Source organism: Balaenoptera musculus, chromosome 2 (assembly GCF_009873245.2).
Source record: "Balaenoptera musculus isolate JJ_BM4_2016_0621 chromosome 2, mBalMus1.pri.v3, whole genome shotgun sequence".
NCBI classification, from domain to species: domain Eukaryota; kingdom Metazoa; phylum Chordata; class Mammalia; order Artiodactyla; family Balaenopteridae; genus Balaenoptera; species Balaenoptera musculus.
In genome coordinates this window covers 90,780,316-90,793,384 of record NC_045786.1, presented here as the reverse complement: position 1 = coordinate 90,793,384, position 13,069 = coordinate 90,780,316, and the positions used below count along the sequence as shown (strand labels likewise).

The following is a 13,069-nucleotide window of genomic DNA, read 5'->3' as shown; positions in this document are numbered from 1 at the left end:
TGATGTTTAGGTGTGATGTTTGGTGTTAAAAAAGGAAAGCAGGGAGGTGGCTGTCATTTAAGTGAGTCTCTTGTGGGAAGGATTGTGACTGAGAAAAGCATGCAAAGGTTTCCGGGGTTTATGGCAATATTTCATTTCTTAATCTGTAGAGTGTTTACATGGTTGTACAATGTATTTGTTAATATGTATTAAGGTGTATATACATTGTTTCTGCACTTTATGGGTATTATATTTCACAATAAAAAGGTTGAAAATGTCTTCAAAATAGAAGGGAGATGAATATAGTATGCTGATTATTAGCACAGCAGTTTTCTGGGACTTGCATGTCTGACACTTCATTTATGGAGCAAGTACGCTGGGCACTGCTAGGAGTGAGAGGAGTTAAGATACAGATAATTAGCTTCTAAGTCCGTCTGTAAGAGGTTACTGTCAGTTTGATGAAACAGGTATATGGTAAACATGTAGATATATATTTATGGTAATTTTAAGTGCCACAATAACAAAAGTGCCATATGTTTTAAGTGTCATGAACAAAAGACTTATCGAGAACTCAGAAGACAGAGTGATAACGCTAGGGAACCTTGGGAAGATAGTGTATTTTAGAAGGCATTTGAGTAGAAATGAGGGGATATTAATTCTTTCTTGAAACAGGTTTCTGTTCTTGGTTTCTGTGAATATATGCTACTCTGGTTCTCCCCTAATCCTGCCTTTGCTAGCTCCTTTTATCTGGGTTTCAGATGAAGGGGTACGAGGATCTCTAGTGTATTGTGAGGGGAGCAGAGAAGTGCTCTATCCTGTATTCCAGGCTGTGTAAAGGAATCAGGTGGACAGCGGGCTAATGGAGTGTGAGGAAGTGGACTGTTGTTTTGGCCCTTGTGTGGAGTCTGTCCATTTTCATGGCTTCAGGTGTAGTCTCTGCCAATGACAGTCCTAATTTTTATTTCTTACCCTACTTGGTTATGTTGCTGTCACTCCAGTCTTACATGTCCTAAACAGAACTCAATTCATTAGGTTTTGTGAAACTCTCCTATTTATTGGAACCACCATTTTCCCTCTTATCCACAATTGAAACTTTAGAGTTGTCTTTGATTCCCTATGAGGAATTAGGATGTTTTCAGACATTTTAAGAGGGTTTCTTCTGAAGTATTGTATTGTATATTTAGGAGCTATTATTTTCAAAAGAAAAAAAGATGAGAAGGGTTCTTTACTTATTATAATCATTAGTTTATGGAGGCTTAGAAAATCGTTGAAAGATGATTAAGAGAGGTAAGACAATAGTACTTGACCTGCCTGAAGGCTTTTATTTTTGTAGTAGAATTAATATGTGTGTGAAATAATTCGTAAAACTAGACAATAAAGCTTTAACCAAATGAGTGGTAGAGGCTCTATATACACCACCTTCATTGTAAGGTCATCCCTGGTTGCCCTTTTATTACTATTATTATTACTTTTAAGAGTTTTTTTTTGATGTGGACCTTTTTTTTTAAAGTCTTTATTTGTTACAATATTGCTTCTGTTTTATGTTTTGTTTTTTTATTTTTATGAATTTATTTATTTTTGGCTGCATTGGGTCTTCGTTGCTGTGCACAGCTTTCTCCAGTTGAGGCGAGCGGAGGCTACTCTTCGTTGCGGTGCGCGGGCTTCTCACTGTGGTGGCTTCTCTTGTTGCAGACCTCGGGCTCTAGGCACATGGGCTTCAGTAGTTGTGGCACACGGGCTTAGTAGTTGTGGTTGGCGGGCTCTAGAGCACAGGCTCAGTAGTTGTGGCGCACAGGCTCAGCCGCTTCACGGCATGTGGGATCTTCCCGGACCAGGGCTCGAACCTGTGTCCCCTGCATTGGCAGGCGGACCCCCAACCACTGCGCCACCAGGGAAGCCCTATGTTTTGGGGTTTTTTTTGGCCATGAGGCATGTGGGATCATAGTTCCCTGACCAGGGATTGAACCCGCACCCCCTGCATTGGAAGGCCAAGTCTTAACCACTGGACTGCCAGGGAAGTCCCCCTGGTTACCCTTTTAAAAATTGCAACACTCCCCCTCAAAATACATACTCACTAAACATACTATTTACTTCTCTCTGCTTTGTTTTTTCTCGTAAGCACTTACCAAAATCCAACATATTTTCATTATTTGTCTTGTTTATTGCCTGTCTTACCCTCTTCCCTCCAATTTAAATGTAAGCTCCATAAAGGCAGGGGTTTTTGTCAGTTTTGTTCATTACTGTATCTACAAAGTCTGATACATAGTGAACATTTAAATATTTGAATACATGAATGAATACTGGGGTCTTACCAGCCTTTGTGAATTTTGTGATAAATAAGCTAAGTTATAAAAGTTGGATAACAGAGACTGCTAAGTAGCTAATTAATTGGCCCAATCACATTCTAGCTCTGAAGGTTTTTTCCTCCCTATTTTAAGCCTTTATTCAGTATTTTGTGGTTATGTTCTGAATGATGTTAGCCTTAGGAGACTTTTGGGCAAAATTGTTCTTTACTAGTTGGGTCTTAATGTTCAGAGCAGATGTACTTCTTATGAAATCTGGTAGCGGTTTGGATACTGCTTTGTTATAAAAGATTAAGTGTCTGATTAAGTGTCAGTTGCTGTGTAGTCACGTTTTATGTGACTTTAGGCATAGATTTTGGGTCTTTGGTTCAGAGTCAGCTACATCCTCTCAGAGCACTGACCTTTGAAATTCAAAAAACAAGGTTTGCTTCTGTGTCTTCTTGATGGGATTGGGCAGTTTGCTTTAAGAATAAAGCCAGCAGCCTATTAACCTAGATCCTCCATTTAATTTGGTTAAATAATCAATGCACGTTTTCCTTTGTGTAGAACTTGTTGATAGTATGATTTCATCTCAGTCAGGTTTCATTGCTTTTGTATTAAATGTATTTTTGCTCCCGTGCCGAGTTCAGGCTAACTTTTGAATAGAATTTGTCTTCAGAAGGCAACAGAAACAGCTCTGGAGCCAGATTGACTGGGTTTGATCCTGCTTTTGCCTCTTACTGATGGACTTCCCTGAACCTCAGCTTCTGCAAAATGGGAATAATAATACCTCAAGGACTATTGTTACAGTTACATGATTTAAAACATATTAAGTGCTTAGAGTCTGTACATAGTAAGGTTCAATAAATATTTGTTATTTGTAAAATTAAAAAGCGTAGTATAGAATGATTACCTTTCCAAGATACTAGAGAAAGTCTCTTCTGACCATGTTAAATATAATAGCATCTCCTGTTAACTCTTCATCCCTTATTTACCCAGCTATATTGTTCAATGATGCTCTTTTTACTTGATACTATATGTTTATTAGTTTGTTTTCTCCTATGGATTATAAACTCTGTGAAGGCAAGAACTTTGTTTTTTTTTTTTTAATTTTAATTTTTATTTATTTATGGCTGTGTTGGGTCTTCGTTTCTGTGCGAGGGCTTTCTCTAGTTGCGGCAAGTGGGGGCCACTCTTCATCGCGGTGCGCGGGCCTCTCATTATCGTGGCCTCTCGTTGCGGAGCACAGGCTCCAGACGCGCAGGCTCAGTAATTGTGGCTCACGGGCCTAGTTGCTCCGCGGCATGTGGGATCTTCCCAGACCAGGGCTCGAACCCGTGTCCCCTGCATTAGCAGGCAGATTCTCAACCACTGCGCCACCAGGGAATCCCAAGAACTTTGTTTTAGTCATAGCTATTTTCACTCTGTGTCTAAAACAGTATCTGATTTATAATAGGTATTCAACAAATATTTGGTTAATAGATGAATGAATTAAGGTGCATGAGGGCAACTAAAGGTTTTCTTAGGGGGCCTCTGTTTGATTATTTTAATGAGTTGGTGCTTTTTATGAGGGAGCATATTTTGTTTTGGCAATGCCTCAGTGAACTTTTGTTGCCAAAGGCATCTAACAATCTTACCCTTCTTTTTGTTAAGCTATATGTGAAACAGAGCCTGAACAGCCTGTTCGACATTACCCATTATGGGTGAAAGTAGAAGGTGAAGTAGATCCAGAGCCAGTTTATATCCCAACGCCTTCTGTCATTGAGCCTATGAAACCGTTGTTGTTGCCTCAGCCAGAAGTTTTATCTACTACTGTAAAGGGCAAACTGCTCACTGGAATTAAACCTGCAAGGGCATATACTCCCAAACCCAATCCTGTGGTAAGCTTGGTGTTAACATCTTTTATTGAAAGTTACAAAAATCATTTGTAAAGATGATGGGTTTCAACTAGATTTTTGGTTTGTATTCTGTGAATCATGGTGCTTTCAGGTAATATGTCTGCAAGCCATCTCCCTTTCTGATTTAGTCAGTTTAATTGATGGCACTTAAAAAAATGTCATTAAAAGTAGAGTGAATAGTAGTATGGTTGACCCTTGAACAACACAGGGGTTAAGAGTGTGGACCCTCTGTGCAGTCAAAAGTCCGCATATTATGTTACAGTTAACCCTCTGTGTCCATAATTCTGCATGTGTGGATTCAGCCAACCGAGGATCGTGTAGTACTGTAGTATTTACTGTTGACGAAAAGCTGTGTGTAAGTGGACCTGTGCAGGATTACTGTAATTCTTAAAGATAGCCAAATCTCTCTTTAGAAGGATCATATAAAGATGGGCCTTTTTTTTTTTTTTAAACATGACTTGCAAAAGGTACTCTTATTCCTGTAGTATAGAATATTGAGTGATTAAGATGTATGTAGTACACGTTATTAGAAAAGCATTAGGAAGAAGCTTTAAAAAATAACTGTGATCTTTTTAAAGCAAATTTCTTTATATACAATAAAGTTCAAGATTTAACATAACATTTGCATGACCAGGTGAAGATGATAGGTAAAAGAGCTGACGCTTCTCTTGTGTTAATAGCTTAAGCATTTCTGATTATTAATAAATCCATTTCAGTCTTTACAGTCCATTAAATTGAAGAAGATCTTTTAGTGCAGTGCTGTTCAGTGTGGCCTCATACAGTGCCGATCCATAACTGTTTATTGGTCTGTGATGAAATAAGTATAGAAAATGAGAGTAGATGTTTAGAAACTTTCGCTACAAGTTGATAGAGAAATTTTTATCTATTAAATCTAATACTGAAAAACCTGGCCTTTGTTTTTCTAGTAATTTATTTTACAAAAGTATCAGTCTGTGTGTGACAGGTAATTAAGAAATTTATCCTTCACTGCAGATAATTTGAGAAGCACTGCTCTGGTGTGCTGAATTTTCTTGAAAGAGAACCAGATCCTTTCTAACTCCCCCAAGATTCAGCACATACAAACTGTAATTGTACTATTTAACTTTAAAGTTTGCATTAAAATTTCTTAAGTGTTGTAATAGAAGCAAAGATTAAACATCCTTTTCCTTTGGGAGTCTCAGAGACTTTTTTCCCCAGTGTTTGGAGTGTTTTGTTGTATGAAACTTACAGATTCGGGAAGAAGACAAGGATCCAGTCTACTTGTACTTTGAAAGTATGATGACTTGTGCCCGAGTTCGAGTGTATGAACGAAAACAAGAGGAACAGAGACAACCATCACCATCACCATCCCCATCGTTTCAGCACCAGGGCTCATGTCATTCTAGTCCTGAGAACTGTAGTGTAAAGGTGAATTACTTATTGCATAGATTTTTCTTTTTAACTTCCGATTCCCTGTTGCTGGTATTAGAATTTGCATTACTATCGGAATAATTCGAAATAATTCTGAACGGGCAGAGAAGGTTTACATAATGTGTATATCAATTTATATGTTTCTCTGCATGCGTGTTCTAGAGAATATTCCCTTAAGGTCATTAAAAGTATTATTCTTTCTGATGTTGGAGTAACTTTTAAAAGTTTAAACATTTTTGGTTTTAATTAATGTGATTATTAGTATTTGCATCTTTCCACATCGGTGAATTTTCTAAATAACTGAAACTTGTTTCATTAAACATTAAATATTTTTCCTTCTTTACTAGAATTATACTATGAAGTGCAATGTTAATTCTTTCTTGGTAACTCAGTCACTGTCAAGGACATTAAACAGCAAGACTACTTGTTTTTATGGTTGTATAATATGGTAGTAATGCAGCTGTGCATGTGGATGTGAAGATGTTCTTTGAGCACTTTAATCTTTCTACCGTTTTAGGCTTCCTTGAGAAATTTAATTCTCATGTCCTAGTCTCTATTGATATTAAATATGTGTTGAATTGAAGTATTTTCTGCGTTACTCTCTTTGTCAGGAGCCGGATTCTGAACAGCAGCCCTTGAAACCAATCACCTGTGACCTGGAGGATGATTCTGATAAATCACAAGGTCAGAATGAAATCTAGGTCTTATCATTTGATAGTATTTATATTGCATAGGTGTGGATTATACTAATAATGGGGGGAAATCAAAGCTACCAATCCAGAGCATGTCTACCTACCCTGTTTCTAGTTTTTGCTAAAAATAGAGATGATAGATAAGTTTTTTTCCAATTATTTGCTGTGTTTATCACTCCTGTTCTAAGAAATACAGTTTGTTGGTGTTGATATGGTACGTTGTCGCAAGAAACATTTAGGATGAGGTCAGTGATTTTTTTTTTAAACTTCTTTATATAAAAACCTCAGCAATATTGGCATCATTAGCTACTGAAATTTTCCCTGGGGTTCTCAATAGTTGCCACAGTTGGAGAAATACAGAGGGAAAAAGGAAGGAGTATCGCTGATTTATCTAGTAAAGGCTACTGCCAGAATTACTATGATGAAGGGTAGTGTCTAAGGAGTTAACTATTTGTTTTTGGTTTTGCTCTTTAAAACTTCAGATGCTTAAGCAGCAGTGCCTCCTAACTTTTTTTTAATGGCATGATAAACACAAAAAATGGTAATGTTGCTAGCACACCGGGGCAAGTGGAGGAAGCTACCTATTAGCATGACCACCCTGAAGGCTGAGGGGATCTGTATCCTGACATATCTGTAACTATAGCACATTGGTTGGGAGATTCTGCTATAGAAATCTAGCTAGTGAATATACATTTAGTTAATATGTTGCCATGAATATAAACACACTTGAGTGGTTTTGCCTAAAATGTAGAAGTGGAGCAATCATATCTAGAGGTACAGAAGTAAATCAGAAGTATTTGCAGTGGAAACTAGAGATAGAGCACACTTTTTTTTTTTTTTTTAAACCAAACACCATCTCTCTTGTTGCTGTTCTTTAGGGTTGACTCTACCCATCACATATTACAAAGCATCTTGCAAGTATCTTTGCTTTGCCTATATGGATAGCAAGTACACTATGCCAAATAAGCCTAACCTTGGTTATATACTTTGTTTGCAAGGTAATACTTTCTTATGTAATAGTTAATGGCTTTTTAGAGCAGTCTGAAGAGGGACTCCCTTTTATTAAGAGAGCCCAGTGAGCAGAATAGTGAAGATTTTATAGTCTGATTCTCTGGAATCTTTTTTTCGTGGAAAATTCCCAAATTATGAGCGTCAAATTACCACTGAAAGTACATGGGAATGGGACACTGGGCAGCTGTTGAATTTCTGTGCCCCTGGCACTTTCTGATAACTCAGGAAAAATAAAAATTTTTCAAAGTTCAGTGCAAAATTCTGTGATACAGAAATATCTTTCAATTCTTTATCAGAAAAAAGCTGGAAGTCTTCCTGCAATGAAGGGGAATCCTCTTCTACCTCCTATGTGCATCAGAGGTCACCTGGTGGTCCCACCAAACTGATAGAAATCATCTCAGACTGCAACTGGGAGGAGGATCGGAACAAGATTTTGAGCATCTTATCGCAGCACATCAATAGCAACATGCCACAGTCACTTAAGGTGGGCAGCTTCATCATTGAGTTGGCTTCTCAGCGAAAGAGCCGGGGTGAAAAGAATCCTCCTGTTTATTCTTCTCGTGTGAAAATCTCTATGCCATCATGTCAAGACCAAGATGATATGGCTGAGAAATCTGGATCAGAGACTCCTGACGGTCCATTATCCCCTGGGAAAATGGATGATATCTCTCCTGTGCAGACAGATGCCCTGGATTCAGTGAGGGAGAGATTACATGGAGGCAAAGGTCTGCCCTTTTATGCAGGGCTTTCTCCTGCAGGGAAGCTTGTGGCCTATAAACGTAAACCCAGTTCAAGCACATCTGGGCTTATCCAGGTGAGAATTATCTTTAATCTGGATGTAGCACCTTTTTATACTTAGGTAACACCTTGATTTTTCAGAACCCTTTGTGGGCCTTATATTACTTATCTTCACATTTCCTGGGAACTGGGTGACAAAATCATTATCTCTTTTTGTAATAGGCCTAGGTTAGATGCATACCTAGGGTGAATTTTTGGCACATTTACAAACAGAAACGTAGAGTACTGTATTGGCTTATAGTTTTCTTTCTAGTCTTCCAAGAAAGTTGCTCTTAAACTGTATTACCTGGGCTGCAGTGATATTTTGACAGTCAGGCAAGGATAGCAAGGGATTCAGTCTAGTTCTTGGGATTATTATTAGCAGACAGCTTTTAAAATAAAACAAGGTAAAATAAAACTGACTTTTAAGATAGGCAGTATATGTTTGGAAACTTGGGAGAAAATTTTAATTTACAATGGTGTTATTCAAATACATAAATATAAAAAAAATTGAGCCACAGTTTACTTATTTTTTCTTTATTTGATTCATAGAGTTTTTGCAGTCTAATCATTGTTGTAGGGCAAATATCTATATCCTTGCTGTTAAGTAATTCAGGCAGGTATATTAGTAAAATTATACTGGCATTAGAAAATCCTTTGGAAAGAAATGTTCTGAGGTAAAATGTAGTCACAGTCAAAAAGCTTTTCTCTTTTTGTTCAGTGACATATTAAATGCACTTTTATATCATAGTACCAAATGTGGGGTAGTGTCTGACTTTATTGCTAAGGTTACTTGACTTTACTAGCTCAACTGCTTCTCTGGGCTAAGGACTGTTCCATTGTTATGACTGATCTACTTAATTAAAAACTTTCTGTTGCAGTTGCTATGTAACTGCTTCTGTTGGTATTTCTTAAACTCTTAATGATGAGAAGAGTGTTTTCTCCTTGTTTCATTTATTGATTGATACTTTGAGAACAGAGACTTAACTGAGATCATTTCTAGTGAGACTAGACGCCCCTCAGATACAGTCATAGAAATTTTGTGTTCTCCTGTCTAGGACTCAGAAAGCCACCGTAAAATATGAACCTGCATAAGCAGTCAGGCCACTGTAGTAAGGTACGCTTTGGGGAAGCTGCTGAGTAGTGTTCAGAGCAAGTCCCAAAGGAGCAGATAGGGGTATCTGATCCAGACTCCACAGAGCCTGGAAAACTATATAGTAAAGTTTACTTTAGGATGGAAAGATCGTATTCTTTGTATCAAACATGGGACAAAGATATTCCTGATCTTTCTGGAAATAATAACAATTTTATGTAAGTAGCAAAGAGTAATTTTGTGTCTTAGAAGAGAGAGAAGCTTGGTGTAGCTATTCTCCTCACCAGTTCCCTATTAATTTAGAGAGTAGAATTTTCCCCACCTCACTCCACTCCCTCACCCCTTTAAATGATGGAAAAGAGAGACAGGAAAGGATATCTCCTCTGGTCACTTAGCAATATGACATAGAGAACTTGGGTAAGAAACTTGGGAGGTTTTTGTTTTCTTTTTTTTAAAATGATTCTCATGCCTAAGATGGGGTGGTCTGTCAACTCAGGCAGTAGAGAAAAATCTTTACCTCATTCATTGATTCACTTTCTTCTGACAATTTATTGATAATTTAAAAAATTACTGTGAGTTTCAACTAGCATTTATCTTAAGTCCAAGTTTTGTCCGAAAGATGAAGACAATTATCTTCAAAGTTGAGTTTTTTTGAAAATTGAAAACTAAGGTGACTTTGTGGCTTAGGTATTTGTAATAGTGGCTTTCTCATAAGTTAAAGTAGACTCACCATATATTTTTCAAATATGAAGGATGCTTATGAGAAGCGTTCATCATGCCACTGGTCTCGTCAGAGAGATTTCATGGAACACAGTTACTCATTTTTTTTTGCTGATGATTGTTAATAGCTTAACCAAAGTTGCATGTTGACAAGTAAAACAATTGGATGGTACCTTAGATTTGACTGTATCTTCCACATATCTAGGATGCAGGTATGATGAGTTTCTAAGATTCTCTGTTTCCAAACTACCAAAATGAAGGAGATGAGATTAGTTCAGAGTATCAGATGACAACATTTTTTTCATCTCCTAAATACTCAGATTATACCAAATGGAAAAAGTCCATTTCTTTTTCCCTTTAAATCTGAAAAACAGACTTTAAAACCTTGTAAAAATGCAACCCTTGTCAAGGGAGATGAGTTAGCAAGAGAATTTTATCTTTACAGAATTTCTCTTTGCCACTTGTTTCAGGTTAATGGTAAGAGTTACCCGCAGGCTAAGTTGCTATTGGGACAGATGGGGGCATTGCATCCAGCCAATAGGCTAGCTGCTTATATCACAGGCAGGTTGCGACCCTCAGTCCTGGACCTCTCAACCCTCAGTACTGTCATCTCCAAGGTAGCATCCAATGCCAAGGTGGCTGCATCCAGGAAACCACGTACCCTGTTGCCTTCAACATCCACTTCCAAAACGGCATCCTCCTCCAGCACTACCACAAATCGCCCTGGGAAGAATCTGAAGGCATTTGTCCCGGCGAAAAGACCAATTGGTAAGTTGGACTGTATATATGTTTTCCAAAGGGTTGTGACCTGGTGCTGGGCCAGTGGATACAGATACAGGGGTTGTAAAACTTAGAGAAATATAGAAGTTGGCATTATTTTTTTTCTTGATGTCTATCTTGCCTGAATTTTTAAATTTTTTAGTAACTCTTCTGATGACCTACAATACTAGATGAACTGAATTCGAGTTAGTTTTACAGTTATTTCCAGACTTTTAGACTGGTTTTATTAATGTAGAAAAGGCTTAGGTTTTTAATTTTGTTTTTCAAAAGGGAAGATGTGATGTATTCTTAAATACTTCCCCTAATTTGCTATTTTTCCTATGAGGACTGGTGTTTTTGGTACCAGTCATATGTATGTTTCTTGAACTTAATGAAACCAAGGAGCTAGCAAAATCAAAGTGGGTTGAGTTATAGGCTTAGAGTAGAAGGCTCTTGTAAAATATAATTTTGGAAACAGTGCTTTATTATATTCATCCCTGTTCTGTGAGTAAAAACCTCATTTGTTTAACATTGCAGTGCTAGAGTCTGTAAAAAATTACCTTCTTGAAATCATTTGTGTTTTAGCATTGAGAGTATATGCAGTTGGTTTATTGGATTTCTCTTTTTGTTGTTTCAGATCTATTTAGGAATGTTAAGTAAAAATGTCGTTTGCTCTATTTTTATTCCTCTAATAGGAAATTGAAATCTCTGGCTAAATGCTGGAGTTGTATGAAGATGGAGGATAGGCCTTGCCTTAAAAAGAACCCATTTTACCTCTTTCTTAAGAAGTAGCATCAATTGGTGATTTTAAAAAAAGATAGTCTTATCCTGTCCTCTTTTAAAAAATGTCTTTATACATTTTAGAAAAATGCAAAACTTTACTGTCTTGTAAAAGGACAACAATAAAGAGGTGGAGGTGCTGGGACAGGAGGAAGTGGTGGAAAAAAGTTTTAAAATTAGAATTAGGAATACAATTTCAGCTTCTTACTTTCTTCATCTGTTTTTATTCATTCATTCATTCAGAGAGCACACAGAGAAAGAGTTTATTAAGTTGGAAGCTAGGCAGAAATACACACCCAGAGAGAAAGGGTATGGGCGTCCTTTCTAATGAGGAGGAGCGCAGTCTCTTCATCTGTTTTAGATGATGAAGTTGTGTGCTGCTGTACTGTCTTTTTAGTGTCCTGGCAATTTGATTATATTGCATAACCAAAAGAATTTCAGAAGGAACACCCAATTTTAATCCCTTTGTTAAAGTTAGCATTTTAAAAGTTTGGTTTGGGTGGAGGGGTGTGTTTGATTTCTGTGGGTGGAAATTGGCATGTGTAATGCAGGTAAGAAATTTCTTAATACCTGTAAGAAATTGACCCAGTGGTGCCCAATAAATGTTGATAAACACAATCACTACAAGGATAAAATATGAGAACTGAAGATTTTTGACCAGCAAATTTTTATTTGCAGCGGCTCGACCCTCTCCTGGTGGTGTGTTCACACAGTTTGTGATGAGTAAAGTTGGAGCCCTGCAGCAGAAGATACCTGGAGTTAGCACACCCCAACCCCTAACAGGGCCACAGAAGTTCAGTATCAGACCTTCTCCAGTAATGGTCGTCACACCTGTGGTTTCTTCTGAGCCAGTTCAGGTGTGCAGTCCTGTGACTGCTGCTGTCACTACTACCACCCCTCAAGTGTTTTTAGAGAATGTTACTGCTGTGACACCTATGACTGCTATTTCTGACGTGGGAACTAAGGAAACTACTTATTCTTCTGGTGCCACCACTGCAGGGGTTGTTGAGGTCTCTGAAACTAATACCAGCACCCTTGTAACACCTACCCAGTCTACAGCCACTGTGAACCTTATCAAAACGACTGGGGTAACTACCCCTGTGGCTTCAGTTGCTTTTCCTAAGTCTTTGGTAGCATCTCCTCCAACCATAACTCTTCCTGTTGCTTCCACTGCCTCCACCTCCATAGTCGTGGTGACCACAGCTGCATCTTCCTCCATGGTGACCACACCAACTTCATCTCTGAGCTCTGTTCCCATTATACTCTCGGGAATTGATGGGAGTCCACCAGTGAGCCAGAGACCAGGTAAGGCCTAGATGTTACAAGCTGGTTTACTGACAGCTGTTTATGTAACTTTGTGGTTTTGATAGGATTATAGATATATCAGGTGTTTCTGCTATAACATGATACATATATTCCTAAAAATCATTACATTCTGCAAAACTGAACACTGAAAATAATAGAGCTTGTGGTAAATATAGGGTTAGGACAGTCACTGAAAATTCATGCAATTTTGTAACCAGAGCGCTAATAAAACCTGTAACTGGTACTTTAGAGATAAACAGCCTTGACAGATGGTTTAATGGGGCTAGAGATTTCCTCAGGAGATTAACGATATTCAAAAACATTAGAATGGAAATGCTGGCTGAAGGATACTGCATATGGGAG

General features: G+C 37.9%; 1 protein-coding gene across 14 annotated transcripts in view; it reads left to right on the top strand.

Moving 5' to 3' along the window:
* The window catches only part of MGA (MAX dimerization protein MGA), a 158,730-nt gene that overhangs the window by 124,512 nt on the left and 21,149 nt on the right, over positions 1-13,069 (top strand). For 7 of the 14 annotated variants that reach the window (XM_036845107.1, XM_036845119.1, XM_036845112.1 and 4 more), the window contains exons 10-15: positions 3,915-4,141; positions 5,390-5,566; positions 6,181-6,253; positions 7,569-8,086; positions 10,333-10,630; positions 12,080-12,706. In XM_036845107.1, the coding sequence (XP_036701002.1) occupies positions 3,915-4,141; positions 5,390-5,566; positions 6,181-6,253; positions 7,569-8,086; positions 10,333-10,630; positions 12,080-12,706 (1,920 nt within the window). The remainder of the gene's footprint in view (positions 1-3,914; positions 4,142-5,389; positions 5,567-6,180; positions 6,254-7,568; positions 8,087-10,332; positions 10,631-12,079; positions 12,707-13,069) is intronic. The other 7 variants (XM_036845114.1, XM_036845113.1, XM_036845116.1 and 4 more) reach the window with 6 other exon arrangements.